Source organism: Tenebrio molitor, chromosome 2 (assembly GCF_963966145.1).
Source record: "Tenebrio molitor chromosome 2, icTenMoli1.1, whole genome shotgun sequence".
In the NCBI taxonomy this organism is placed as follows: Eukaryota; Metazoa; Arthropoda; class Insecta; order Coleoptera; family Tenebrionidae; genus Tenebrio; species Tenebrio molitor.
Genome location: NC_091047.1, coordinates 5,426,511 through 5,452,929, shown reverse-complemented (window position 1 = coordinate 5,452,929; position 26,419 = coordinate 5,426,511). Strand labels below are relative to the sequence as shown.

General features: G+C 39.2%; 9 protein-coding genes and 1 long non-coding RNA gene across 12 annotated transcripts; 6 read left to right on the top strand and 4 right to left on the bottom strand.

Moving 5' to 3' along the window:
- Positions 1 to 109: 109 nt before the first annotated feature.
- On the bottom strand, positions 110 to 1,940 carry Fntb (Farnesyl transferase beta subunit). Its single transcript, XM_069039586.1, has 8 exons — positions 1,697 to 1,940; positions 1,489 to 1,632; positions 1,326 to 1,438; positions 1,153 to 1,278; positions 935 to 1,105; positions 754 to 883; positions 570 to 699; positions 110 to 517 (listed from the first exon to the last, which is right to left on the bottom strand). Exons 1-8 carry the CDS (start codon positions 1,787 to 1,789, stop codon positions 198 to 200), a joined length of 1,227 nt encoding a protein of 408 aa, XP_068895687.1. The 5' UTR covers positions 1,790 to 1,940; the 3' UTR covers positions 110 to 197.
- Positions 1,941 to 2,054: 114 nt separating this feature from the next.
- Srr (Serine racemase) lies at positions 2,055 to 5,043 on the top strand. 2 transcript variants are annotated; one of them, XM_069039582.1, is made up of 8 exons: positions 2,055 to 2,258; positions 3,223 to 3,429; positions 3,481 to 3,551; positions 3,597 to 3,884; positions 3,938 to 4,100; positions 4,150 to 4,442; positions 4,490 to 4,715; positions 4,762 to 5,043. In XM_069039582.1, exons 1-8 carry the CDS (start codon positions 2,208 to 2,210, stop codon positions 4,894 to 4,896), a joined length of 1,434 nt encoding a protein of 477 aa, XP_068895683.1. In that variant the 5' UTR covers positions 2,055 to 2,207; the 3' UTR covers positions 4,897 to 5,043. The 2 variants fall into 2 exon arrangements, with proteins under 2 accessions (XP_068895683.1, XP_068895684.1); XM_069039583.1 differs by lacking the exon at positions 2,055 to 2,258 and adding an exon at positions 2,343 to 3,003.
- Pcd (pterin-4a-carbinolamine dehydratase) lies at positions 4,986 to 5,920 on the bottom strand. The gene is made up of 3 exons (XM_069039603.1): positions 5,594 to 5,920; positions 5,412 to 5,534; positions 4,986 to 5,286 (listed from the first exon to the last, which is right to left on the bottom strand). The coding sequence occupies exons 1-3, from the start codon at positions 5,735 to 5,737 to the stop codon at positions 5,107 to 5,109; spliced, it is 447 nt and encodes a 148-aa protein (XP_068895704.1). The 5' UTR covers positions 5,738 to 5,920; the 3' UTR covers positions 4,986 to 5,106.
- A 191-nt stretch (positions 5,921 to 6,111) lies between these two features.
- On the top strand, positions 6,112 to 6,759 carry LOC138124531 (coiled-coil domain-containing protein 86). Its single transcript, XM_069039604.1, has 2 exons — positions 6,112 to 6,312; positions 6,365 to 6,759. The coding sequence occupies exons 1-2, from the start codon at positions 6,248 to 6,250 to the stop codon at positions 6,726 to 6,728; spliced, it is 429 nt and encodes a 142-aa protein (XP_068895705.1). The 5' UTR covers positions 6,112 to 6,247; the 3' UTR covers positions 6,729 to 6,759.
- Mccc2 (methylcrotonyl-CoA carboxylase subunit 2) lies at positions 6,678 to 8,878 on the bottom strand. The gene is made up of 6 exons (XM_069039581.1): positions 8,588 to 8,878; positions 8,240 to 8,490; positions 7,357 to 8,186; positions 7,176 to 7,310; positions 6,914 to 7,121; positions 6,678 to 6,863 (listed from the first exon to the last, which is right to left on the bottom strand). Exons 1-6 carry the CDS (start codon positions 8,696 to 8,698, stop codon positions 6,746 to 6,748), a joined length of 1,653 nt encoding a protein of 550 aa, XP_068895682.1. The 5' UTR covers positions 8,699 to 8,878; the 3' UTR covers positions 6,678 to 6,745.
- Positions 8,879 to 9,018: 140 nt separating this feature from the next.
- On the top strand, positions 9,019 to 9,621 carry LOC138124533 (cytochrome c oxidase subunit 7C, mitochondrial-like). Its single transcript, XM_069039607.1, has 3 exons — positions 9,019 to 9,235; positions 9,357 to 9,482; positions 9,540 to 9,621. The coding sequence occupies exons 1-2, from the start codon at positions 9,152 to 9,154 to the stop codon at positions 9,471 to 9,473; spliced, it is 201 nt and encodes a 66-aa protein (XP_068895708.1). The 5' UTR covers positions 9,019 to 9,151; the 3' UTR covers positions 9,474 to 9,482; positions 9,540 to 9,621.
- A 174-nt stretch (positions 9,622 to 9,795) lies between these two features.
- On the top strand, positions 9,796 to 11,132 carry LOC138124532 (V-type proton ATPase subunit G-like). Its single transcript, XM_069039605.1, has 3 exons — positions 9,796 to 10,432; positions 10,609 to 10,808; positions 10,905 to 11,132. The coding sequence occupies exons 1-3, from the start codon at positions 10,351 to 10,353 to the stop codon at positions 10,992 to 10,994; spliced, it is 372 nt and encodes a 123-aa protein (XP_068895706.1). The 5' UTR covers positions 9,796 to 10,350; the 3' UTR covers positions 10,995 to 11,132.
- Positions 11,133 to 11,219: 87 nt separating this feature from the next.
- Positions 11,220 to 12,306, top strand: Etfb (Electron transfer flavoprotein beta subunit). The gene is made up of 4 exons (XM_069039597.1): positions 11,220 to 11,380; positions 11,425 to 11,823; positions 11,872 to 12,012; positions 12,072 to 12,306. Exons 1-4 carry the CDS (start codon positions 11,330 to 11,332, stop codon positions 12,240 to 12,242), a joined length of 762 nt encoding a protein of 253 aa, XP_068895698.1. The 5' UTR covers positions 11,220 to 11,329; the 3' UTR covers positions 12,243 to 12,306.
- On the bottom strand, positions 12,292 to 26,357 carry Epp (Ecdysteroid phosphate phosphatase). Of its 2 annotated transcripts, XM_069039577.1 has the most exons (7): positions 26,167 to 26,357; positions 25,878 to 26,118; positions 25,626 to 25,821; positions 25,308 to 25,403; positions 18,238 to 18,416; positions 17,791 to 18,183; positions 12,292 to 13,275 (listed from the first exon to the last, which is right to left on the bottom strand). In XM_069039577.1, exons 1-7 carry the CDS (start codon positions 26,277 to 26,279, stop codon positions 12,475 to 12,477), a joined length of 2,019 nt encoding a protein of 672 aa, XP_068895678.1. In that variant the 5' UTR covers positions 26,280 to 26,357; the 3' UTR covers positions 12,292 to 12,474. The 2 variants fall into 2 exon arrangements, with proteins under 2 accessions (XP_068895678.1, XP_068895679.1); XM_069039578.1 differs by lacking the exon at positions 25,308 to 25,403.
- On the top strand, positions 15,466 to 25,413 carry LOC138124536 (uncharacterized). The gene is made up of 2 exons (XR_011157177.1): positions 15,466 to 17,474; positions 25,235 to 25,413. It is a non-coding gene; the product is annotated as an uncharacterized lncRNA (long non-coding RNA).
- Positions 26,358 to 26,419: the final 62 nt, after the last annotated feature.

Sequence of the window (26,419 nt, the reverse complement as noted above, 5' to 3'; positions counted from 1 at the left end):
CAGACGATACTAAAGTACACATGACTTGCTTCAAGTCGTGTTATTATTGGTCCTTGTCATGACAGCACAATGTTGCCAATCGTCTAACCTTGAAATAACTATTACGCCGTTACTCAAAAAACCGTGTAATTGCCATGATAATAATTATAAATATAAGTAAATCGGTACAGTATAAAGGTGTTTAAGTTTTATAAGCGTCACGTGCCGTTGTTGCTAGAATGGCTATTTGGTACACCTAGATTACTGAAATAAATCATAGCTTTTCTGACATGATCTGGTCTGATGTTGTACACTGGATGCGTACAAGCCAGCTCGTTATCGGTATCTCCGAGAATGTGCAGACCGCTCATGAAATGTTGAGCGACCGACAAGCCGCTCAGAGTATAGGAAGTGTGGTAAATATCTCTGTGTTTGCCAGGCTTGTCCAACAGGCCCCCTTGGGGGTGTTGACAGCATGTCAGAATGTATTCTTGCAGCGCCCTCTCGTCGAAGAGATGATCAGTGACGCGGACGCCCTCTACAAAGTCGGCGGTAAATACGAGAATTACATTTTTGACAAAATCGAAAACCTTCAGCCATCAGACTATAAATTAATGGAAAAGCTGCTCCCTGCCAGAAGGAATAGCAACCATCGACCAGTTTGTTCGTCCGTCCTTGAAAACCCCCCTCAAGCTTCATTTGTCTGTTGACAGTCCACCTCTGAAACCATCAAAAATGATGTCACTTTCCAGAACAAAATTTTAGTTGCATTACCAACAACGCCTGCAAGTCGCACAAATGACCCTTTCCCATTATAATAAGCGCGGATAGGCCACAAAAGGCGTAACCCCCATGAGCTTCCATACCAGGACAACCAGAGAATCCACCTTCGTATGTTTGACAGCTGAAAAACAGGTTATGCCAACAATTTGTGATATCCATAACGCGCAACTACCTAACTATCCACTCGGGCGTGCCTCTACACAACTCCTCTGACAACAAATTGGTAAGACTAGCTACGGCTAAAGCGCAATAGACGCCGCGAATATCGACTTCTCCATCACGGTGCATGCAGAACGAGCCGTCTGGTTGCTTCATGCTCCACAGAAACTGTTGCAGCTTCTCTCTAAATATTCGTGATTATTTGTTTAACACAAGAGCGCAAACGCAAACCTGTTTATGATGTTGTAGGCCTCTTCAGTACCCAAAGTTACCAAAGCGTTTACTGCCGCGTATGTAGCTGCCAAGTGAGGGAGGTGCCCGGGTCCACCTCCAAAACCCCCGTTGGGGCTCTGGCATCTACAAAACGCGTTATTCTCAGTCAAAACCAGCCAAGGTCAACTTACTTTCCTAAAAATTGCGCAACTGCGCTTTTCAGCTTTTCATCTGTTTTGATCTCCATTAACGCCAATGCGTGTAAAATCCAATAGCACAGCCATGGTCGGCTCGCATCTAACGACTGAGAAACAACACATTCTACTGTTTTTCCAAAGACATTACACTATTTACCTGGTAACCAGACGAAAGGTAAATTAGACAGTCTAGCAAGTAGCATTTGTGCGTTTCTTGCAGCAGCTCTGGCAGATTTGGGTTCACTTTTATTCGTAAGCTCAGATCGTAGAGCTTTTTGTAAACGGCCTCCTCGACTTCTCCCTGGAAAGTTGAGCGGCGTTGCGAGGTTATGTTAAAAGGACAACTTTGGAAACGAATTATCTACCTGTTCGAGTGATGTCACCGTGACGACCCCCTCATCTCTATACCTCTGTTTTTTGATGTCTTCAATTGACCTAAGACTCAATAATTTAGACATGTTCTGATCCGAACTAAATTAAATTTCTGCTTGTTACTATCTATTTAGATGGCAACACTGCTGATTGCATCCTTCGTATTTCATTTTTCTTCCGTTGGTAACACCGCCCAATTTAAAATTATTGCGCACTTACGTATGTATTATTTTCTTATTTATCTATCGGCGAATAAACTTTCCAATCAACAATGTTTTAAAAAAATCCTATTCTTTCTTTTTCCGCTTGCGTAACCACATAAGACTTTACGCTCTGAATTATCATTTCGGCTTAAAATGATTTTATTATCAGCGAATGCGATAACTTACTATTCTTTGTGAGCTCTTAAGGTCAACATGTTGTTAACTCCCGAACGTCGGGTTATTTTCAGTTATTTATAAAATTCAGTACCAGTAACTTGCTATCAGTAGTTAATAAATTAGTATGGAAAATTACGTTTATTCCAGTGAGGCTTCAGAGGAGTCGGACTGTAATGTAAGTTTTCTCTTCTCATATAAGTATTGTGCAATATAAATTTTTCTTTTGAACAAGCTGCGTCAGGTAACATGTTTTAATTTATTTGTCGACATGTTAGCCCGGTAACCAAAAGTCGTGTCTAAAATCACAACCAAATTTGTCACACATATGGACTTTTTGACATTTTGTTGACAACTGAATTTTCTATTTATCAGTTGAGGGACACATATCTTTAACAAAATTATTCTTTTTTAGTTATATTGTCGGGATTTGGACACTTTAGAACAAATATTTATTACAAAAATGTGATTTGTGAATTTTTTTGAGTTCTGTCAAGATAAACACCTTCACTGTACTTGATCTAGTCAATAAATACTTGTCCAAACTAGTTTCATAATCAAATCAATATCAATTTATCGCTTGCATCAGAATAATTTAAAAAATCCAGTGGTAGTAAAAAGATCAAGTTCATGACATACCTGGTTATAACTTTGGGTGTGATTATCTTGCGATAAATTAAAAATGCACACATGCTGGATATAATTTATCTCAGTTAAAAGATAATGTCGACCCAAGGAGTTTATTTATCGTTCGAAGCATGGAAAAGTTAATGAATATGAATCATGAAAACATTCTTGTCCTCTTAACCCATATAACATGATTTAAATGATTGAAAAAGTGAAGTTATCGAAGTTGGTGCTTCACATTTATTAATGCTTTCCAAATGGTTCAATTAAAGTCAACTGAGGCTCTTAATGGGAAAGTAAGTGGGCATCGCATAGTTCAAATATTTCCTTTTCGATATCAGTCACGAATCACGATTATTTACCTACCGGTGCAGCCAGATCAGAAAATTTTGATGACCAACCGATTGTTGTGGCGCCCTAAGATAAAATTTTTTGCCAAAATACAACAACATCATGCGTCAGTGGTTATTTAGGTATATTGTTATTGTTGTCGATGTGTTATTCCACAATTACAGGACGATATGCGGGAAGGCTTCTGTTGTGATTCGAGCAATCTGCACGCTTGTTGTCACAAAGAATTCAATGGTAGCATGCACCGATCAAGCGACTACAAACTGGAAGACCCCAGTTGCAACCCCGAGTCACCCTTGAAGGTCACCTTCGAAGAGATCACGTCGGCGGCTTACAAAATCAAATCGGGAATTGTGAACACACCGTGCACGGTAATTTTGAATCATGTAATTTCGAAAAAATAAAAATTGATGGTTTTGTAGCGCTCTCACATGTCCAACCTGACCGGAATGGATATCTACCTGAAAAAAGACTTCTTGCAAAACACCGGAAGGTAATCGAGACGAGATGTATAATCAAATGTAATTGTCTGGTTTAGCTTTAAGGAGAGGGGGGCGAGGTATGCCATGCTGATGCTGTCTCCAGAGCGGCGGCAAAAAGGAGTGATCGCTGCTTCGCTGGGTAACCATGCGCAAGCAGTTTGTTACCATGGACACCTCTTGGGAATCCCCGTGACGGTGGTCATGCCCATAATAGCCCCCATTATGAAGATACAGAAGTGCAAAGAGTACAAGGCCAATGTGATCATGGACGGGAAGGACATGGCCGAGGCGAGGAAAATCGCCATCAAGATGGCCAAGGACAGAGGGTACACTTATATAAACGGGTACTGATTTGACAAAGTGTGATTTTGTGCTTGTAAAATTAGACATTTTCCAGATATGACCATCCGCAGATTATCGCCGGTCAAGGCACCATAGCGCTGGAGATAATGGAACAGGTGCAAGACATCGACGCTATTGTTGTGCCCACCGGGGGCGGCGGTCTCTTAGCTGGTGTGGCAGTCGCCGTGAAGAACCTCAACCCCGACATAAAAATCATCGTAAGTTATTTTGTGGCGGTGTGGCGTCAGTTGAAATGCCTGATCGTAGGGCGTAGAGTCTGAGAGGTGTGCTAGTTTCTCCATGGCGATGGAGTCCGAGAAGCCGGTGGCGACGCCCATCGAAGGTACCCTCGCCGATGGGCTGGCGGTGCCCATGGTGGGCTACAACGCGTGGGAAACGGCGAAATCCCTGGTCGACAAAATGGTGGTCGTGAAGGAAGAATGGATCGCGGTGGCCATCTTGAGGATGGTGGAACTGGAAAAATGCGTGGTGGAGGGCGCCGGCGCCGTCGGCTTGGCCGCGATCCTGGCAGGACAGCTGAACGAGTTCAAAGGAAAAAGGTTGGCAGGACTCGGTAGACTGCAACGACTACTTCGTACACTTTCAGGGTGGTGTTGATTTTGAGCGGTGGCAACATCGACACCACCATCTTGGGTCGCTGCTTGGAAAGAGGGCTCGCCGCGGACGGCAGACTGGTCAAGTTTAAGGTCACGGTGAGCGACAGACCCGGCGGGATATCGGAACTGTGCAAAGTGATCGGCTCGATTGGAGTCTCCATCAAAGACGTGATCCACGAGAGGGCGTGGGTCACTTCCGACGTCTTCAGCGTTGAGGTGCCGTTCCGCACTTGGAAAAGTGTGATCTGATTTTTGTTTGCAGGTGAAGGTGGTGTGCGAGACACGAGATTACGCGCACAGCCTCGAATTGAGAGATCTACTCTTGGCTCGTTACAAAAAGGTGAAATTCGACGACATACCGGAGAATATGGCGGCTGCGCCGACGGTCGAGCCGTGAAACAATCCACTACTCTTTGCGACATGTGATACTACCAAGTAGTTTAGGTTTTAGTTACTTTTATTTTACTAGTAATAATACTCAACTGATGCAATTTGCTGACATTTATTCCAACGAACACGTAAATAAAAAATATCAAGGGTTCAATACTTATCAATAAATGTGCGGAATTTGGTCTTTGTTATTTGTAGCGCCGGGTTCGAAGTCCGATTATTTGAACAAACCGGCGGCTTGTTCCATGAACTTGGCCAGCTTGACGTCCCGACTGCTCAGGCCGTTGACGTCGTGGGAAGACAAAGTAACTTGAATCTTGTTGTACACGTTGAACCACTCGGGATGGTGGTCCATCTTTTCGGCCAAAAGAGCAACGCGAGTCATGAAAGAAAACGCCTGCAACCAAAAAAACACACTTAACCTCACTTTTCCACCGCAAATTTAGTACGCGGATGTAACACAAGAGCGCGTGGAATGCGCCGCGACGTGCGATGCACGGTGTAGATCCGCTCTTACAGTACCTCGTTAAAATTTTTGAAGAGGAATTCTTTGTAAATGGCATCTCGGTTGTTGACGATTGTCCAGCCGCTTTTCAGTAATGGCTCCAGGTCGGTTTTGCGTTGTTCTTCCGTTAATTTTCCAGCCTGCAATAAAATCAATAACCTGTGTAGGTGTGAGTTGGTGTTTTTCAAGGCATTCTTACCATTTTTGATTTATCTTTGTTTTGTACGAACTGATCGGCGCTCAAGGATATGGTGCGGAGGTTGTGGTGGAACGAGTGAAAGTCATTATCTAGGACAGTTCTTGCGGACCGCACAGCCGCAAGACGAGAAATCATAACGCTCATGTTTTTGTTTAACGTGATCTTATCAGTATTTTTTACTAATTGAAGTCACATATTACAATTGTCGACTTACATTAATTATGCGATAATGAAACTATAAATAAAAATATAAACAAATACGTTATTTGTAGGACGTGCTCAATGCTTTGAAAAACTCTGACCGTTCAGCGATGTAACAATATTTGAACTAAATCGATTGGAACTTTTACAAATAATCGGGGGTCCTTTAAGGTTCATGTACACCTTGTTCCCCGTAAATGGTAAATTAACACAAGAAGTACAAGAACTTAATACGCAATTCAACATTTGTCACTTTAAACTATCAACGTAAATTTGTAGTTGTCTTGCTTCTACGCATTGAGCGTTTTATAAGAAAAAAAGTTATCGACTTCGCTTGTGGTGGTAACACTGGCGACTTGTCAATTTGGCACGTTGTTTACATGCTGTTGCTTAACCTCTAAATCTTTGACGTTCACGTGTATGTAGTTTTTTGGAAATATTTAATATAGCACGATGGCCAAGACTGGTAAGAAAAATGTAGAAAACGAGGAAAAGTCGAGTGAAAATCTTTCCAAAAAGTGAGTTTGAAATCACTTAGTTCTTATGTTTTATAAGTTATCAATATTTAAGGTCTAAGATGTTGGAAAAGGAAGACATTCCGAGAGGAAAACCTAAATCGGGAAGGTTTTGGAAAAACGAGAAGAAAAAATTCTCGTCCGTAATAAAAACCAGAGGAATTAGAAGCTCATTTGAGAAAAAACAGGCATTAAGGCAGGAATTGAAGAGAATTAAAGAAGCAAGTAGAGCCGCGCTGGCAGAGAAAGAGGAACAAAAAGAACAGAAGAAACAGAGACGACGGGACAATTTAAAACGGCAGGAAGATAATCGCAAAAAATCGGAAGTAGTACAAGTCATAACGAACACAAAAAAGATAAAGAACATGAAAAAGAAACAGCTTAGGTATATTGAAAAAAGAGACACTCTCAATTTATAGTTTGATTAAATTAAATTTTACATGCGAAACACGCCGAATTTTGTTTTTTCCGCTCCACTATTCAGCGCTGCTGCCAGACTTAATCCCAACACTTTCCTAGTATCCTTGGGATCGATAACACCATCATCCCACAATCTGAAAAACGAGTTGAAATTGTCGCTGGATTATTTCACATAAATGATCACCTCGCGCTGCTAAAATAGGGAGAACCTTCTCGTTCAAATTGTTCGACGATGGGGGCCTCAAAGTCGTCTTTTTCCTTCTGCGTCCATTGTTTCCCTTTACTGGAAACGTGCGACAGTACTCCTGCCGCTTGCCGACCGCCCATCACGGAAATTCGGGCGTTGGGCCACATGTACAAGAATCTAGGCGAATAAGAGCGACCACACATTCCTACACACATCATTCATTAAAAAGATGAGTAAAACGTGTTTGTTCGGAGTTTACCGTAATTTCCGGCACCGTAAGAGCCCCCAATAATGACGGTGAATTTCGGAACTCGGGCGCAAGCCACTGCGGTGACTAGTTTGGCGCCGTGCTTCGCGATTCCACCCATTTCGGCTTGTTTCCCGACCATGAAACCTGTTTTACGATTAAACACCTGTTTTACAAAGAAAATTCCAAGTACCTGTGATGTTTTGCAAAAATATAATTGGGATGTTCCTTTGGGTGCAAAGCTGCACAAAATGCGCCCCTTTCATTGAGCTCTCCGAGAACAACACCCCATTGTTGCCTATAACCCCAACCATCTTGCCGTACAACTTTGAAAAGCCACAAACCAGGGTTTCGCCGTATTTCTTTTTGAACTCGTCGAACCTAGAACCGTCGAAAAGTCGGGCTATAACTTCCCTCACGTCAAACGATTTCTGCAGATCTTGGTCGATGAGTCCGTAGAGATCTTCGCCGCTGTATAGCGGAGGTTCAAATTCGTCACTAAAGGTCTCTGTTGGGGGTTGATTCAGATTGTTGATTATTTGCCGCGCCAAGTTCAAGGCGTGTTCGTCGTTGAGAGCGTAATGATCCGTCACTCCAGAAGTGGAGCAGTGGAGATCGGCGCCTCCCAACTCCTCGTCAGTGACTTCCTCCCCTGTGGCGGCCTTCACCAGAGGCGGACCTGCCAAGAAAATTGTTCCTTGTTGTTTCACGATAACGCTTTCGTCTGCCATTGCAGGGACATAAGCACCGCCGGCGGTGCACGAGCCTAGGACGACGGCTATTTGGGCAATTCCCGTCGCTGACATGTTGGCCTGGTTGAAGAACGTGCGTCCGAAGTGGTTCTTGTCGGCGAAAAGATCTGACTGATGCGGCAAGTTCGCGCCGCCACTGTCGACCAAGTAAATGCAAGGCAGATGGTTTTCTTGGGCTATTTCTTGCGCCCTGAGTTGCTTTTTGACAGTCATGGGGTAATAAGTGCCCCCTTTGATGGTGGCATCGTTCGCCAAAATCATACATTCGCGCCTGAAATACATTCACAGCATTTAAAGAAAAACTGCGACTTGGTGCAAAAATACCCGTGGATCTTCCCAATTCCTGTTATAATTCCTGCTGCGTTTATGTTACCACCGTACATATCGTACGCCGCCAGAGTCGACAATTCTAAAAAAGCGCTACTCTTGTCCAAAAGTAAGTTGATTCGGTCTCGCACCAACAGCTTCCCTTTGGACGTGTGTTTTTTGATCGCCTTATCATCACCACCTTTTATTATACCCTGAGTTCTCTGGTGCAAAGTACCGACTAATTGTTTCATTTGGGTTTCATTCTCCTGAAAGGGATTCAAATTTAGCGCCCTTTCATACAGGTTGTACGATGCAAAATTGTAATTATTACTAAAACCGTATTTGAACGGTAATTCTAATTACAATAAATTGTTGAGATTTGAAGTCGATTTTCGTTTTAATAACATTGTTGCTGTCTGTGTGGAACAACTTTATTAACCTCCTGGTGTACAGTAATTTCGATTTGGAAAACATGGTCACTCACACCACTAGCGTTGCTACATTAATGTTAATTATGTAAATGAAATGTTGCGTTATCAACGATCGCGATTAAAATAGTAATCTTTGACCTTACTGATTAACTTATAATGCAAGAGAAAAATATTTTTCTTTTTAGTAATTTTTTGTGTGGACAAAAACGTGGCATCGCTGATAACTATTTTCTAATATAATTTCGAAATTTTACACATTTTAGATTACTCATATTTGCTGTAACAAATATGTTACGTTATGTTAATTCTTCATTCGATTTATATTTGTTTTTTCTAATTTATTAAAAATTAACCTTCCTGTTCCTGTTTTAGTCATTTAGTCTGTTGGCGGTTGGCGCTCTTGTTTGACATCAGCGCTGCTGACATTTGAGCGGCCATTTACCGAATTTATTCCATTAATTTTCTTAAATCTTATTAATTCCTTTACAAAACGAAAATGTTGGGCCGAAGCTCATTATTTGCGAGAAGGGTGATCAGCAACTTTGTCAGAAACCACGGTCATGGAGGCGTTCCCGGAGAGGTAAAAAATTAAACGTTGCGGATTACATAACTGTCAAAAAATTTGGGGGTTGGGATTGATAACATTTTTTTCCGCTCTTGTTTAGAATGTTTGCTAATTTTTGCGGTGTTGTTGTATGCAGAATTTGCCATTTTCCATCACCAACAGGTATAAGTTGACGGCGTATTTCATTGCATTCTTCGGGTCTGGATTGGGGGCACCTTTCCTCATTTTGAGACACCAACTGGTCAAGAAGTAAGCTAAATTCGTAAGTGAATCATTTGTGTATTTAAATTTCGTGTTAAATTAAAATCTATTCTTGCAGGTGTATAGTCACATTAGTTACAATTTGTTTATGATATCTTAATGTAAGTACTAAAACTTCAGTAATAAAAATATTTCAATTATTGGGTGTTTGTTTTTGTGTGCACTAATATGTTTATTCCCATCTTGATTAAGTGTTACAGATGAAAATGCAGAAAACTCAGGCAACAGACTTTACAACTATAATATGATGTTTTTCTCAAGAATAGTAAGACCAACTTGTTTAAATTTGTTTGTGAAAATTTTCTTTTGTCAAAAATGGGTGTGTTAAAAGTCTTAAACGAAATTTTTGTTTGGTTGAGCAGATGTCGCTTTTAATTTTAGAAAAATTCAAAATTCTTAATTAGTACCATTCAGTATTATCTGTAGAATTGTTCTAAATTGTAATTAACGATCATATCTTGTCAAGTGCTAATTGTAATTCCATTCTGATGGGGCTCCCAATTATTTTCTGACATCATTGACATAAATGGCATGTTTTTTTATTACGTAACACCAGTACCATGTTAACTATGGGAGTGACAAAAGACCATCCCATACTTCCTTTCAAACACAATTAAGTTGGCAGTTCATATGAGACCATTATAGAGATGCGTCAATTATGTATTCGTGACACTTTTTGTGCTTTGAGTAATTACTGACCTGTTTGTAAATTATGGTAACCGTTTATGCAACCACGTAAGCGAATTTCGGTATTTCTATTTTTAAATAATATCTGTTGCCCCTCTACACACTTAAGCAATTTAATACAATTGTGGCATAATTTCATTAATACACACTGCATCCAACTGTTTTGTTGATTCCATTACACAATGGCAAGCCAGACCCAAGGCATCCAGCAGTTGCTGACTGCTGAAAAAAGGGCAGCTGAAAAAGTCGCTGAAGCCAGAAAAAGTGAGTTATATTTATATTTGAAAGTTGTGTTTTATATTTAGAAACGCTCGACCGGGGGTCCGAGGTAATAACGTCGAATGCGTATTTACTTGCACAATGACACGCATTTTCGTTATTTTCAATAAATATTTTGACATTTTCCTCTAAATCGATTGGATTAACGTCGCTGTTGACAGGGAAAGCGCGTAGGATCAAACAAGCCAGAGAGGAAGCCCAAGCGGAAATTGAAAATTACAGGAGGGAAAGGGAGCGACAATTTAGAGAGTACGAAGCCAAGTACATGGGGTCCCGAGAAGATATTGCCGCTAAAATTGACAAGAACACGGAGCTGATGTTATGTGATGTGGAATCGGACGTCAAGAATAACAAAGAGAAGGTAAATGACAGGAAAAGCGCCTAACATTTGAAACGATGCGATTCTGATTCGCACCGCGTTTCAGTTCTGTCAAACTGTTCTGACAATGCTGTTTAGGTTTTAGCCGATCTTTTGTATTTGGTTCTTAACGTCAAGCCGGAAGTGCACCCAAATTACAAGATAATGAGAGTTTTTGGAAAGATTTAACCAGTTGAGCCTGCGACTGATGTGGTTTGGCCTATTCTTTATAAATACATAAATAACATAATAGATATTGTCTATTTTAACTTCAGTAGTACAAAATTAACTTTTCTTATTACTAATAATAAAATATATCCACAGGAACGGTGTTTTATTGAAAACCAATTTTGAAATTATTTTACCTCCATTTTGACAACAGCGATTAAAATCCCCAGATTGCGTCACCAGTGCCAACGTGACGGACACAACTCGTCAACTTTGAAGTGTCAAAGTCCGATGTTTCAATACTTTATTTAATTGTACTTTATTAGACGTTTCTTTATATTTCCTTTATTAATAAAATGGCTCGAGTGTTAGTAGGAGTGAAAAGAGTGATCGACTATGCCGTCAAGGTAAGTCGTCGTAATTTGCGACTCGTCTTGAGCGTATTTTGCAGATCCGCGTTAAACCAGACAAGACCGGGGTTGTCACCGAAGGGGTGAAACACTCGATGAACCCCTTCGACGAAATCGCCGTCGAGGAAGCCGTCCGCATGAAAGAAAAGAAAATCGCCGCCGAAATTATCGCAGTGTCATGTGGTCCAGCTCAGTCACAAGAAGTGCTGAGAACTGCTCTGGCCATGGGAGTCGACAAGGGGATTCACGTGGAGGTGTCGGGCAGCGACTACGAGACGCTCCAGCCGATCCACGTGTCAAAGATCTTGGCCAAGATTGCTCAAAATGAAAAAGCTGACATGATCATTGTTGGAAAGCAGGCCATCGATGATGACGCCAATCAGACCGCGCAGATGACGGCGGCGGTGCTCGACTGGCCGCAAGCCACGTTTGCCTCAAAGGTGTATTTTTTGGAAAAAATAAAATCAAATTTTTACGCCTGGTTGTAGGTGGAACATGGTGACAAAGAAATTACAGTCACGAGGGAAGTTGATGGGGGATTGGAGACAATCAAGTGTAAACTTCCAGCTGTGATAAGCGCGGATTTGCGACTAAATGAGCCGCGATACGCCACGCTTCCAAATATCATGGTGAGATTGACTGGCCATGCTGTGAGAGTTGAGTGTTATAAAAAAAAGTTTTTTTGCAGAAAGCCAAGAAGAAGCCTATCACTAAGACCACGGCAAAGGACCTGGGGGTCGACATTTCGCCTCGAATCAGCGTCGTTAGCGTGGAAGATCCGCCGGTGCGTCAACCAGGAGTGATCCTACCTGATGTGGACGCCCTGGTGGGCAAGTTGAAAGAAGGGGGCCATATTTGAGTAGAAATGAGAGCTTAGGTGCAACTGTATATTTTTTATAAACTCGTACTTTACTATGAAACAAGTCTTTATTATCATTTATTGGAATCAATCAAGTTTACAGAACAACAGTAATGCTTTATTATTGTACTAAGTCTACGCAACCGAAATAGCAAAAATAAAATATGCGGGCGTTCTTTGGTAAGTCACGATTATTACTGGTACAGTATAGACTATGGAGGGCATCATTTCATCAATCCAACAATATCTTGTAATCGAATCTCTGGTTGGTGGTGTGGGTGATCGGCGGGAAGGGCGGCTCCGTGATCTCCCACTTGTCGCCCTCTTGCGCCAGCTGGACGAACCCGCAATAGGGCACTTTCTGGAGTATCTTGGTCATGTCGTTGGCCGTCCTGGGCTTCTTCCCGACCAGCTCCCTCGAGCACACGTCCAGCGTGGCCGAGTGACCCACCAGGAGCACGTTGCCGGTGGGGTGCGCCTTGAGCGCCTCCCTCGCCACGAACGCGTTGCGCAGATAATACTGGGCGCAGGTCTCCCTCGTCTCCCTGAGTTCCGCCTCCGTGATGAAGGGCTTGTAGTCGAGGTCGATGTTGTACCCCGCGGCCGCCAGTTCCGCCGGCGGCATCCACTCCGGCAGCCCCTCCGCGTACCACATCGACCACTCGAACAGCCCCGGCTCGACCTTGATCTTGATATCGTCGCGCTTGCCGCATCCGCGGAGGAAGCCGTCGCAGGTCTGGATGCAGCGGAAGGCCGGCGAGCAGTAGGCGTACCCGATGTCGATCAGCTTCTCCTTCGCCGCCTCGCCGACCTTCTCGGCTTGGAACACGCCGACGTTGGTCAAGGGGGTGTCCTTCACGTAGGCCCCAGGCCCGTCCGATCGCTCGGGGACCGTCTCGGGCATGTTCAGGTCCTTCCGCGTGTACTTCCCGGTTTCATCGAAGCAGTACGGGACCCAGATGCCGAAAGTGAAGTCCACGCGCTCGCCGTGCCGCATCAAGAAGAGCTTGCGCGATTCGGTCCTGTCCCTCGACTGGAACAAACAAACTGGTTAAAACAACCGGATTTTTACCGAGCGGTTTTGACAGCTGTCACCGGAGCCTCCATGTCTAATTGCTGGAGACATTATTTTCTACGTTATCTAGAACAACTCACGTTCATAATCATCGAACTGTTGGCGATGGTTTGACGCGCTTTAACAACAAATGATAACTACGCTGATAACATGATCAAATTTAACCTATAGGCGTCCAGTAACGAGCTAAAAAGTTGCACAAATATCACAACTGAGAACATCAGAGATTCTGTGTCTTTGTTTGGAGATCTACAGCAAAATAAATTTGCATTAGAAGTGCTAATTTGCACGCGACAAAGATAGAATCTGTGTTTTTTAGACCTAAAACTTACTTAGACGACTTGTACGTGAAAGTGTAAAATATTTGTAGGTACATTTAATAGAGGTGCCACAGAAATTTTTCTCAAAAATGTCTTCTGATGTCTAACTCGCTGATATTGACTGTAAAAAATTACAAAAGTTGGAATAAAATTTATCACGTTGCGAATTTAAGACTAAAAAAGTCATAAAATTACCTAAGAACTTGGGCCATAATCCTGAATGTCATTCAGTTGCAAAAACTGATTTTTTATTAACAGTTTTCGATTTGTACATTTACTACTCACTAAGCGATGTATTTTTGTGGTGACATTTTATAATTAAAATCAGACAATTTAGGCAGCAACGAAACAATTTTACAGTGACTATCAAAGCCACCCACTATTCAGTTTTTTTTTTGAAAACTTGATTTTTTTCTTAATGTGTTATCTACATTTATTAATAATTTATAAACTTTAGTTACGGTTAATTTAGTCGTAAATTTTTTACAGAGAAATTTTGTTCATGTCTTTTACCAGAAGCACGTTTTTCAAGGTTAAAAATATAAAAAATGTATAGCCTTTGATAAGGATGTACATACACTAGAAGTAAGGCACTATCTTATCTTTCTTACATTTCATTAATTAAATGTATAATGTAACATTACCTAACTATAAGTAAATTCAAAAAACTCCTGGACTGTCAAAATTAAATTTTAAATAAAATGCTTGTTTTGACTATACTTGGGTATAAAAATTTTTCGCTAGAGTGTACCCACGTCAAAATCTAGTTACAAAATACATTTAGGTTATGTTTTCTTTTTTAATCATTGAACTAAAATATTTTGAACACTTGAAACGAAATGCAGCAACTTAAACAACTGAAGCAATTTAATCAAGTTTATAAAAAACACAAAGAAAAACAGAAGGTGACACACGACAAACTGAAAACCGGTAAAAGCTAAACAATAACCAAAATTGAAAATCGCTTCCCATACCTGTCTGAGTCAGATTCCGCTAAGAATATATTGGGTGGAACATCTTTAATACCCACACATAGTTAACCAATCAGCTTTAATTAGGTTTTCATTTTCACAATGCAAGATGCTGTTTCTCCACAGTTGGGTTAAAATCGGGAACGTTTTTTGTTGAAGGTATGGCTTTATAATATAATAATTTGTTATGGCCCTCTTCTCCCGCGCCAATAGAACCACTACAGTTCGTTTGAACTTTCCATTTTAACCTTTTTACAAAATGCACTTATATAAATAATTTTGCAATTTATTTGACAATGTCAATTTAAACAAATGAATAGTTTGAAAAATCAAAAAATCATAGATACAAACCGGGCAATATAAAAATAACTAGTGATTTAACCAACCTAAGAAGTAAGAACTGCAATTTTGATTTTGACAGTTCAAATGTTTTTTGAATGGACTTTAAAGGAAATTTAACACGGTAAAATTCGTTTTTTCGTGGCTAGGCCAAAGATTTTTTAAAAAGATTGGAATATTAAATATGTAGGTCAACGAAGGAGAGCCGCTGGTGAAACAATTAAGCCTCTGTCTCTCTCGAAAGATGAGTTACGATCATTGGAATGTCGTATTTTCAAGGATTTATCTTCCAGACACTGGGCTAAATTAAGTTCAGAATTTTTTATGAGTTTAAACGATACAATTCGGCGAAAGACATAAACCACATATTCGGACTAAGCTCATTGGAATATAATTTAAAAAAAATGGACTGTAGAGATGTGTCGCTCACAAATAAGAACAAAAGAAGAGATCCAAGAATGAAACCTTGTACAGGGTTATTCTAAATGATTGTAGTCGAAGTAGGCGTGAAAATTGAATGTAAACTTTATGGTTGCCGCTCCACGTAAAAAATCATCAAAATTATGTGAATAAGTGAGTACTATTACGATCATAAAATTTTGGACATCAAACTTCTGTCACATTAAAAAAATTAGTCTAAATCATGCTTTATTGAAACTGTCACATGAAAGATGAAATTGTTGTCAATTTGACACCGGTTTAAAATATAATTTTTTAAATATGCGAGTACATTTGGGTATTTGTTTTATATTTTTTATTAATTAAAACCTCGTTCTATTCCATTTGTCTGATTTTTACAACTTTTTGAATATTATCTCGGTAAATCTGACATTCACATTTTCAAAATTGACACAATCAAAATTGAGGTTATTAATACATAAGGGTCGTTTTAGAATGTATGACAGCACGATGACATTAGTGTCCAAAATTTTTTAATCGCAATAGTACAAATCGTTCACACACGGATGTTAAATTGATTGCAAAACAACGCCATATTTCTGGATTCAATCGTGAATTTAACAAAAATAAATAAAAACCTCATCACCACACTTTTCACCTAAAAAATGACAGTGACAGCGACAAAACTGACAGTCCACATGAAAGTGGCAAAAATGTAATAACATGGGCATGGCCTACTTCGACTACAATCATTTAGAATAACCCTGTACATATTATACAGTGAGCGGCAAAAGTATGGAATAAATTCCTTAAATATTAAACAAAACTTTTTTCAAAAAAATCTTTGGACAGGTCAATTTTAGTTTATAAAAATACAACCAAATAAAATTCCAAGCAGTCATTTGTTTTCGAGTGATGACGTCATCGATATATTTTTTTTTATGAAAACCCACTATTTTTTTACTTGATTCTGACAGCCCTTTTAATTGTCTAAACGACAGTACAAAAATTATGTTACCTTACATAAGGAAATTTTTGAGAAAAAAAGAGTTGAAAAAAATAAATTTTATAACGAACAAAAACAAGTCAAAAAATCAAGTACAGAGGTGAATCAAACAGTCAAATGTTACTGTTAATTTCATTCGTATGTGTTACTTATTTGTTTTACAAAACGTTTTCGAAAATGACTCATTTAACAGAAACACAACGTATAAAAATTTTCATTTTCATTGGGGGCGGGGATAAAACTAAAACAGGGGGAATTTCTCCATAAACTTGTTTATTGTCAAAAAGCTGGGGGATGGCAATTCGAACATTTAATTCCATAATTTTAAGTACTTAGTAACACAGTTTTTGACTTGTTTTCCAAAAAAATCTACACTTTCGTGTGAAATTACATCACAGCTCAGAGCACTTAATTCAAATGGAATTTATTTTTTCGACTCAAACCAAACAAATACGCCGACCCTACCATGATTTAAAAAAATATCTACGCCACTGTACACACGCACACGACTAAATTTTTCTCACTGTAGATTTGTTTCGATTATGAATAGTACATCTACCAATCACGTAACGAACGACAATCACCTCTAAAACCATATTGCACAAAGCGTACCGTCGAAACTTTCCACAAAAGCGGCACGAATTTTGAATGGAGTTCTTTTTCGCAGGAAGTGTCGCCTTCAGCGATCTCCACTTCTTTAATCAAGAGATTATTTTAACGTTCCGCACACTAATAATTTGTACATCATTTCAGATTTCGCCTAACCTATGATTCGCTTTGCGGTTTTTCGTATCTGGGAAATTTCCAATTCAAGGAGGAAAACTGCCTCGTAATCAACAATAATTATAGATAAAAAACGCAAACGCACGTTGACCTTTATATGTATTGCCTTTGACTTGCAGTTTTTGTTACAAAACAGTAGAATCATTCATAATTGGACAGTACTGATAAACAGTTGATAGGTGTGATGACACGACCATTTTTTTAACGATCCACGACAACGTCGACTTGGTCCTAGTGGATTGCGTGAGTCATAAATTCAAATTGTGATAAGAAACGTCTACAACCCGGCAATCTAATGTCGTAACCGATAACAAAATGTCAACATTTCGAGCCCGTTTCGTAATTTTTTGATCTTGAAAATAATTGTGCTTTGTTAAGGCTCTTACAGTTGGCTTCAAAAAAAACGGGAACTGAAATTTGACCTAATGTGAATTGGAAATTTAATTTGTTAATTTATGTCAATTTGTGTCTGTTTGACAGTAGTATTTCTGACACATAAGTGCAGTTTTTTAACCTCAATTCTATAAAGCCGTTTCAAACTATACAAATTTAATAAAATCTGACAGAACTTTTTCTGACAGTTCCCGTTTTTTTTTGAAGCCAACCGTACCACGGAGCTTTAAGAACTAGGATGAAATCGAAAATGAGTACTGACCTGCTGCACTCCCGTTTCCTCCTTGAGGACATTGGCGTAAAGATTTTCAATGACGGGCATGTTCCCCATGTCGAAGTAGTCGTCGTCGTGTTTGGCGTCGGCCGCCTCCTTGGCGGCCTTGTCGTCCTCCATGTCGTGTTGGTGTCGCGCGTACTTGATGTCGGCTTGCGTGGCGTGGTTCAACGGCACCTTCTTGTGCAGGGTCCAGGCGTCGGACTCGGCCGTCCTCTCGGTGTAGCTCTCGGGCAGCAGCCCCGTAAGTCCCGTCAGCCAGGAGGTGCCTTCGACCCAGCCGTCGGGCGAGTTGGCGAGGGCCTCGCCGCCGACGTAGACGTAGTCGCCCGTGCGGAGGTCCAATTCGTCGCACTCGGTCGGCAGATACGGGTGGATCACCTGGAACGAGGCGTCGCTCAGGCGAGAGGGACGACAATGGGGCGAGCGTCTTACTTTGTGGACTTGTTTGCCGTTGACGCGAGGGTCGCGCGAGTACAGTCGCAGTTCCCACCCGGCGGAGTCGTTCGGGTCGAGCTCGTCCACCAGGGATTTTAAACGGGTGTAGTGGGTACTGGGGAACTGGTACGCCAACGTCAGGTGCAGGGATTTAACGTGGGGCTCGAGGCTTATCGCTGGAAAAGGTCTTCGGTAATTAGACGACGATCTGATAGCCCTCGGCGGGACGACTCACGAATTGTTTATACGCGCGACGGTCGACAAAGACGAAGCGAACGAAGAGTTTTCCGGTCAAAGAGAATGATCGCTTTACGGTAAATAACAAGTTTTGTAGACGTATCACATATTTTCATTTAAAAAATAAAAATAGAATGGCCAGTATACAGGGTGTTACTGAAATAAGTGCATTAATTTTAACTGGTACTAGAACTCATCAAAAGGAACAACTTTTCTCTCTGATATTTTGGCGAAAAACGTTGCGTAATGGCTTAAAAAACTAGGAAAGATTTTCCTAAAACCGTTCATATCTCCAAAACTAAGCTACCTAAAAACGTGAAACAACCAGATTCTTACGAAGTGGATTTTTTGCTATACAGGTAGATTTATTTGAATTTCGATTTCGGCGTTAAAACACGTTTTCTGGATGAAAATGGATGTTTTTTTCATATTAGCGCTGATCTCAATTAGCCATTGCAGTATTTAGTGGCTATTTTAGTGAAAAATATCTCCAAAATTTTTTTTGAATTAAACATCGTTTTTCGGCAAAATGGTAGATAGAAAAGTTGACGAGTTCTATTACCAGTTAAAATTAATGCACCTATTTCAGAAACACCCTGTATGTATCTTGGTTTGGATAATATTGTTTAATTAACGAATTAACAGATTTATTTTAATCTGCATCGCAATGGATAAAATACCGCGAAAAAAAAATCGAGTAAGCCGTGATAGTTGAGATCAACACTGCTGTTGCCAAAGAAATATAAATATTTAAGACCTCTAAACTCTAATGGAGAAACTTGACAATTTATTGTCAAATGCAGAAACATAAGTGATCAAGAGTTGGCAATACAATTTTTATTCGGCTATTTGCAACACTGCAATCATATATGTTTTGTTGATTTATTTGACATATTTCTGACGTAACATTAACAGCGATAAAATGGTAGGTTATGAGAGTAAAAATTAACGATAAAAAGCAATTAAACTTGAAATAAGTATAGGTCAATTATTTTCAGTGTCAAGGCGTCAACAACCCGAAGTTACTCCAGTGGTACCATTTACAAAGAAAACCTTTGTACAAACAAAAACAAACAAGCGTTGCCAACTGAGCCATAATGGAGATGGCGTACTCGATTTTTTTTTCGATCGCGGGGTATATGATTATTATAATATAGCACACTCGACTTCGTCTCGGTCTTCGATCTCTGGGCTTAGCACAAAAAGACTCACTTCTACTCTTAATCATATAAGCTACTACAGTATATTACCTACATATTAGTATTACTTATTTTTTTTTTCGTTTTTTGAAGAGTATTATGATCGGCAATTATTCACTCACTTTTTATTCATTTATTTAGAATATTTTCTATGACTTGACACATTGAGATAGGTATTCAAAAAAGTCATTTTGTGATATAAAAAACGGATGTCCTCATAGCCCCGTTATTGGTTACGGGAATTTAAAAAGAGACACAGGAAATAAAGTCGCTGTCTGTTCATTAATAAACAAGAAATAAATTAATAATTTAAAAATTATGTTTTGGTTTTATTCTTCTGCATAATCTCCCTCGAGATTCATTGGTCCCTTCCTTAAATGAACTTTTTTCCAAGTGGTAAAATATTCCTCATCATTTTTTAAAATACCTTTCCGGGTAATTAATTTTTCAATTCAAGGAAATGAAATAAGCCAGAAGGGCTCACACGTTGGAAATACTTCCAGATTTTTTGTGTACGACTACTAAGTACAGTTGTACATATTTAAAAAAAAGGAAAATGAATCTTTTCCTAATGTCAAGAAGACAATAGTTGACAAATGGACAAAACCAAATTTAAAGTCCATTCATTTTGTATTGAACTTTTCAAGGTCAAATAATTTAAATTTTGGCTCTGTAATTATGTTTTGTAAATAGTGACATGCATCTAACCAACATAATGTGATTTAGCAATGCTCAATTCAACGTTTACGGTGTTTACCTGCATGTCATTATTTACAAAACATAATTACAGAGCCAAAAAATAAAATTATTTGACCTTGAAAAGTTCAATACAAAATAAATGGACTTTAAATTTGGTTTTGTCCATTTGTCAACTATTGTCTTCTGGACAATACCTATCAAATAATTTTTTTAAATGTCATTGAATTTTGACCATAATTTTAATCTCTCGTAAGACGGTTAAATACTACATATTCTCGTGTCAAAAATAAATTACTCCCTAGAATTCGAACTTTTAGGGAAATAACGTTTTCCATGTTGTGTGTAATTAGAATTTTCAAAAGTAATTTTGAATGCCTAAGGTTGGTTACTATGAATTGAGATATTAAGTTCAACTAAATATGCCGCCAGAAAGCAAAACTGATTGTAGAACGAAAAAACATCTATCACTTACCGAGAAATAGAGCCATATGCAACTGTTACAAGGAATTCGCTGCCTTTCGGTTAGGATATCTTTTGTTTGTCACCAGAAACCACATAGTCTCCAACCTAACCAAATGTATGGCAACCTAGTAACGAATATCCCTAAATCCTAGGAAGTAATTTATTTTTGACACGATAGTATTAAAAACCCCAAAAAATTGTGTAATTTTTTTTTTTTAATCCAACTGTACGGTGCGATCAACAATTATTTAGATAAGAGGCGGCTATGACGTTGAGTGTCAGATTTTTCGTATCTTTGCTAGAACAAACGTCAAACAACTATCACTACGAATTAAATTTTAACGCAAAAATGTTTTTTTCGTGCCTCCGGCCGGAATTTGGTAAATTACAGATCTCGAAATCGTCCAGAAACACATGCATTGCCGGCCTAGTCCGGCTAAAAGTAGGGATTTCGAGTTGTCATCGGTTTCGGTTGGCATTTGTTATCAGAATTCTATCAAACGTCAATGTTTGTTTTGTGGATGGCTTGTTAAAAATGTTTTTCTATTTATAACAACGTAGGTACAAACTACAAAGAAGCAATATTTAACTAAAATTAATTAATTAAAATTACGTTTCGAGCCACTTCTTGAATATGGGCTGGTGTATTTATAACAACAAATGTTTCAGGAAAATGTCAGAAACAAAACAAATTAATTAAATTTAATAAATGTCAGGAAACAAGAGCGATGTTGATTTTAAAATTTAAATGTTTAAATGTGAGTGTTGCCAACACAAAAAAAGTCCCTAATACCAATTATTAAAACAAGTGCTTTAACTTCCATTTAACAAAAATCCGCAGAAGTCGGCACGAAAAATTTTGTGTATCACACGTCCAGAAACTGTTTTGCTCGCAAACGTGCAATTTCTGGCCTTGTGATACAAATAACTATTACAGAACATAAAAGATTCATCTTACTTTCGTAATAATGTTTTCACTGTTTTCAATAACGATGAATGGACATACAGCGCAGTTGCCTGTTTGGGAGTTTCAGCAAAATTTTCCAAATTTAAATACATACAACCAGAAATACTTCCATGCATTCCAGACATTTGCCGACATACGGCCATAATGTCAAAGCCTTCTTTGATCGTACGGTATAAACAATTTTCAAAATAAATCAAAATGGCTGAAATGCCACATACAGGCGGATCATGAATTTTTTAAACTTCCTTGAATGTTCTGGGCCTTAAAACACTAAGAACGATTTTGAAATCGTTTAAAATTAAATCAAAAACATATTGAAATTCCTTTTAGTCAGTTCTACAATCTGATCAACAAAAAAGATTAATGGGCGGCTATGAAAATTTCTGAAAACATGCGGCGTAACTTAATAAACTGTCACTTGTCAATTTTGACATTTGTGTGAATTTTATTAAAGAAATGGTTTTCACTCGAGAATACAAATTATTCATGAACAGAATCCTACTTTCGAGATGTAACACTTAAATTTTATTTTAACTTTTCCATATTTAATTTAAAACATTCACATAATTTAAGAAAGCCTTTACACGACGACAACCTATTTGGATTAAAAGTATTTATACAAATACGACGTGTCTCAAGTTAAGCAGTTGAAATGTTGAAAATCAAAGCAGATTTTAGACGCAATCTATTGCAGTGAATGCAATTAGTTTATGTTAAATTCTACACTTTTCACTATCTTATCGAATTTAAAAATCTTCCATCCGATTCACTCTAAAAAATTAAAAACCCGCAACCGGTTTCACACTTCTTCCATCAGACTTACCCAACTCCGTCCACCATATTTTATCTAACGTTCTAGTCAATAAACAAAACGCTTCTAATCCCCGTCGTCGCGGTACATCAAGCTTACAGCAGAAAACTCTTCCGAGAGACACTTTTTAAATTGACATTGTGATTACGAAAGATGCCACTCTAGACGGAGAAAACCCGAGATTATTTTAGTCCGACAAAATGAAACCAGAGTGGATGTGTACTGTGTAGACGTTTCAAGTTTATGTCGGAAGTTGCTAAATATAGTTCCTAACTTGTTGCGTTTGAAGATATTTCTGCATTTTTGTAAATTAAATTATTTACAAAAGTACATTTGCCAAATGCAGAAGCAGTACACAATTTTCCGCTGGATACTCAAGCGTGCAGAGTATTTTACTAATTTATTATACAGTGTCGTTTTAAAAGTGGGCAAATAAACTAAAAGCGCGAATGTTGGAATTGTTCGCCCACAGGACAAGAAAATATGTACACGTCAATAAGTGCTACATTACTCCTTGCATGCCAAGAAACGTTCAGTTCTGAATAATAAATACAACCCATACGACGGTGTAAATACGCTGCAAGTCATAAAACTTTTACCGGTTTGCGCTTGTCAGATCAATTTGCGCCCAAATACCTTTAACTGCCAACAAAAACTGCGCCCGAAATTTTATTTCATTCAGAATTCGGCGAACGTCTCGGAACACGTTTTTCCCTTGGCCGAGCACGCAAGTGGTGAAAAATGTCTGGGTCATGCTTTGCGGAGAATTAAATCATCCAAACGACTTGTCTGACTTGACTTGTAATATTCAATTTGTTGATCTGTATCTCCTCCATTCTCGATGGCGAAGGGGTATTAATTCTGTTTTCACAGCGGGACGATAAACACGCTCCCTTTCAGCGGGACCCTTCAAAACGCACACAAAACAAGAGGGTGAATCGCATTACTAAAAATAATTGCAAAAATGTTTCATTTGTCCGACAAATAAATACCTACAGAGGCGAAAGTTATTTCAATATTGTCGTCAAAATGTACGTTGCCGGCTGATTATTTTTCAACCGCAAATTAACCTTTCTTGGGTCTACTCGGTATAAAAATAGAACTCGGCGGCTGAACGTTTCCATTCTGGTCAATCAAGAGGATTAGAGGAAATAGTTTGTGGAGTTAAATATACGATACAGATCGTGGCGACAAAGATTTCGAGTCCGCTTGGGCAATTGTTTTCGATCCGCTGTCAAATCCACATCTGCTGGCTAGATCAAGCTGCTGCTTCTACTCGATGTTTCACCCCCAAAAAGAGCATTCATATTTTTCTGAAGTACCAAGGAGTGAATCTCAAGTTAAAACACGCGTCTAACACTGCACCGATACTTTACGTGAAGAAAATTTGAATCAGCACTGTTGAAATGCTTTTGCTCACCAACACTCCGCATCGGATAAGCATACCCACGTCTGGCACTGAACTTAATAAGCGCGATAGCATCGCCTCTTCAATGCAAATGCGTCTGGACTGTCTTGTAATTTAATTAAATCTCTTCGCTACTTATGCTTCGCTGACACAGTCGAATTACAAAAAGATCACAGATAAAAAGAACGCACAGACCTCTTTGAAGTACGTAACATTAATAACAAAATTGTCTCGACGCTCAAACTCCACGTCCACTTTGACATTTGATGTGGGCAGAAGCCCGAGACGTTGCCTTCGTTCAAATCTGATTTGTCTCCTCTGGCTGCAACACAAAACCCTCCCTTTGCAGCGACTGTTTTTCCCCAACGTCCAACATCCGAAGGGGCGAAACTAATTAGAAAATGTGGCGTACTCACGTTTAATTAACGGGGCGAAGAGCTTGTCCGAGTCCACCCAGGGTTTAGACAACAGACAACAATTTTTAAGCCGTCTGGAGGCGTTTAAATAAATTCCGCAAATTTGAAATCAACGCGAACAAATATTTTCTTTCGCTTAATCTCTCACTTGCAAATATTTATATTGACTCAGACTAATTCTTGATGCGACTATCACGTTATGGAAACAAAATATACGCCAATAACGACTCTCGGAGTAATTATTTTTTCCTCAACACGCACTTACCACCTTGTACGACCTTGACAGAAATACATCAATCGATCATTTCTCTTCTAATAGCATCGGTGATATTAATAAAACAGCGCAAACACAGCATTCCACGCTATTTCGAATTAATTTATTTCTAATTGACCCAATCGTTGACAGGAAAATCGTTACTGAATGTACCTCGACCTTCACGTCTAGGTTATCTAATTTACTTCTGCACGGCATCAGCTACAGAGATTTGCTTAGCAAGAAGCTGTACATATAGAGAGACAACATTAACATGTTCAGATTAGGTGGGATGAAATTATAAAAAAAAATAAATTTAAAGAAGGATTGTGAAAAGTATCTAAGGAAGTGAAGAGGTTTAAAACTAAGTAGGGAGAGTCACAAAAGACCTGTCATTAATTTTTATGAGATAAAATTGTTAACAAAAAATAAATAAACTAATGTACAAAAATAATATAAAAATGTATGTACAAAATAAATAAATAATTTAAGTTTTATGACTACATGTTAGCCAGATTGTTGTTTATAAATTAATTTGTTAGTTGTAGAAATAGAAGATGACTAGAGATTCAGTGAGAGTAACAACTAGACTACACTAAACTACAATTTGCTTACATCTACTTCCCCGAGGAATGCAACGAGCAGTTGTAGTGGTACACCAGGGAAAACAGGCTGTTAGAGCATCGAAATGTTCATATGTGTCACTAATAACTGCAAATAACCACCACCTTTAACCAGACCTTATTTAAGTACAGTCATGCTATTAAAAAAACTATGTATAAATATATACAGAACATTATCAATATACCATGCAAGCTATTAAACTTGTTTTTACATAAAAGTGGATAAGATAGAGTGCTGTTTATGTAAATTTTTAGTTTTAATTATTTCATTGTTTTAAAGGACACTAGCGCTGATAAAATTTATACTTACTGGCATTTGAGACTTCTTTAACATATTGCATGGCAATCCTCTTCAAGTAATCTGCATGCTCCTCTGCTACAAAAAATCCCATAAAATTGGGAGAAGTGTAGGTCTCGAGTTTCAAAGGTTCATTCAGCATGGCACCTTGTCTTTCCATAACAGCCTTCAAGCTTTGAGCTAGATGGGGCGCGTCCTCATCTGGGGCCTGCAAGGAAACAAATCAGACAAGTAGAACAGGTCTTTTTGTCAGTTTGTACAAACTTTAAAAAAGGAAACTAGTGTGATGTGGGGTGTAAAATTGTGCGCCCCATTCCAGGCACACTCCCTTCGCGATTTCTCCCAGTAATTTTGCAACTGTTCGAGAAAAGGACCGGTAGGACAAGCGTACAGGATGTACTCTCTGGGAGAGTTGTCATCCAGAAGGGGATCGTTCACGTGAGCTAATAACCAGTCCGAGGCCAGCTGCACACCCCTGTTACCGGTGGCAGCTAGTGCTTTCTCGCTGTAATTTTCCGAATTAGCCGCGGATTAAGTCAACATTGACACTTACGCTCTGTGTTTTGGAAAACCCATCTGCAGCAGAATCTGTAAGGGGGTGAGGTGCTGTTTGGAGATTTTCGTGGGGGTTGGGTTGCGTCGCGGCGGTAAAGTTGCCATTTTCATTACAATTGTTCGAATAGGTTAAGGTTTTTGGTGTTTTGTTGACACTTCGTCACCTTTGACATTTAAACGATGACGTTTAATCGGGAACGAGTAGGGGATTTCGCTCGCGGTTGGCAGCACTGAACCCGCAGCTAGGTTGG

Excerpts from the sequence above, each read along its gene's own strand:
- Fntb (XM_069039586.1), bottom strand. The coding sequence starts at position 1,789 with ATGTCTAAATTATTGAGTCTTAGGTCAATTGAAGACATCAAAAAACAG. Across the intron at positions 1,279-1,325 it reads GTTGCGCAATTTTTAGGAAA|ATGCCAGAGCCCCAACGGGG; the intron begins GTAAGTTGACCT and ends CGCGTTTTGTAG. Across the intron at positions 1,106-1,152 it reads GCCTACAACATCATAAACAG|AGAGAAGCTGCAACAGTTTC; the intron begins GTTTGCGTTTGC and ends ACGAATATTTAG.
- Srr (XM_069039582.1), top strand. The coding sequence starts at position 2,208 with ATGGAAAATTACGTTTATTCCAGTGAGGCTTCAGAGGAGTCGGACTGT. Across the intron at positions 3,430-3,480 it reads TTGTGAACACACCGTGCACG|CGCTCTCACATGTCCAACCT; the intron begins GTAATTTTGAAT and ends ATGGTTTTGTAG. Across the intron at positions 3,552-3,596 it reads TTCTTGCAAAACACCGGAAG|CTTTAAGGAGAGGGGGGCGA; the intron begins GTAATCGAGACG and ends TGTCTGGTTTAG.
- Pcd (XM_069039603.1), bottom strand. The coding sequence starts at position 5,737 with ATGAGCGTTATGATTTCTCGTCTTGCGGCTGTGCGGTCCGCAAGAACT. Across the intron at positions 5,535-5,593 it reads ACAAAGATAAATCAAAAATG|GCTGGAAAATTAACGGAAGA; the intron begins GTAAGAATGCCT and ends ATTTTATTGCAG. Across the intron at positions 5,287-5,411 it reads TCTTCAAAAATTTTAACGAG|GCGTTTTCTTTCATGACTCG; the intron begins GTACTGTAAGAG and ends TTTTGGTTGCAG.
- LOC138124531 (XM_069039604.1), top strand. The coding sequence starts at position 6,248 with ATGGCCAAGACTGGTAAGAAAAATGTAGAAAACGAGGAAAAGTCGAGT. Across the intron at positions 6,313-6,364 it reads AGTGAAAATCTTTCCAAAAA|GTCTAAGATGTTGGAAAAGG; the intron begins GTGAGTTTGAAA and ends TCAATATTTAAG.
- Mccc2 (XM_069039581.1), bottom strand. The coding sequence starts at position 8,698 with ATGTTTTCCAAATCGAAATTACTGTACACCAGGAGGTTAATAAAGTTG. Across the intron at positions 7,122-7,175 it reads TTACGGTGCCGGAAATTACG|GAATGTGTGGTCGCTCTTAT; the intron begins GTAAACTCCGAA and ends TGATGTGTGTAG. Across the intron at positions 6,864-6,913 it reads CCCTATTTTAGCAGCGCGAG|ATTGTGGGATGATGGTGTTA; the intron begins GTGATCATTTAT and ends CTCGTTTTTCAG.
- LOC138124533 (XM_069039607.1), top strand. The coding sequence starts at position 9,152 with ATGTTGGGCCGAAGCTCATTATTTGCGAGAAGGGTGATCAGCAACTTT. Across the intron at positions 9,236-9,356 it reads ATGGAGGCGTTCCCGGAGAG|AATTTGCCATTTTCCATCAC; the intron begins GTAAAAAATTAA and ends TGTTGTATGCAG.
- LOC138124532 (XM_069039605.1), top strand. The coding sequence starts at position 10,351 with ATGGCAAGCCAGACCCAAGGCATCCAGCAGTTGCTGACTGCTGAAAAA. Across the intron at positions 10,433-10,608 it reads AGTCGCTGAAGCCAGAAAAA|GGAAAGCGCGTAGGATCAAA; the intron begins GTGAGTTATATT and ends CGCTGTTGACAG. Across the intron at positions 10,809-10,904 it reads TCAAGAATAACAAAGAGAAG|GTTTTAGCCGATCTTTTGTA; the intron begins GTAAATGACAGG and ends AATGCTGTTTAG.
- Etfb (XM_069039597.1), top strand. The coding sequence starts at position 11,330 with ATGGCTCGAGTGTTAGTAGGAGTGAAAAGAGTGATCGACTATGCCGTC. Across the intron at positions 11,824-11,871 it reads AAGCCACGTTTGCCTCAAAG|GTGGAACATGGTGACAAAGA; the intron begins GTGTATTTTTTG and ends GCCTGGTTGTAG. Across the intron at positions 12,013-12,071 it reads CCACGCTTCCAAATATCATG|AAAGCCAAGAAGAAGCCTAT; the intron begins GTGAGATTGACT and ends GTTTTTTTGCAG.
- Epp (XM_069039577.1), bottom strand. The coding sequence starts at position 26,279 with ATGAAAATGGCAACTTTACCGCCGCGACGCAACCCAACCCCCACGAAA. Across the intron at positions 25,404-25,625 it reads TAAAGAAGTCTCAAATGCCA|TTATTAGTGACACATATGAA; the intron begins GTAAGTATAAAT and ends GGTTATTTGCAG. Across the intron at positions 18,417-25,307 it reads CATTCCTCGGGGAAGTAGAT|CGATAAGCCTCGAGCCCCAC; the intron begins GTAAGCAAATTG and ends GACCTTTTCCAG.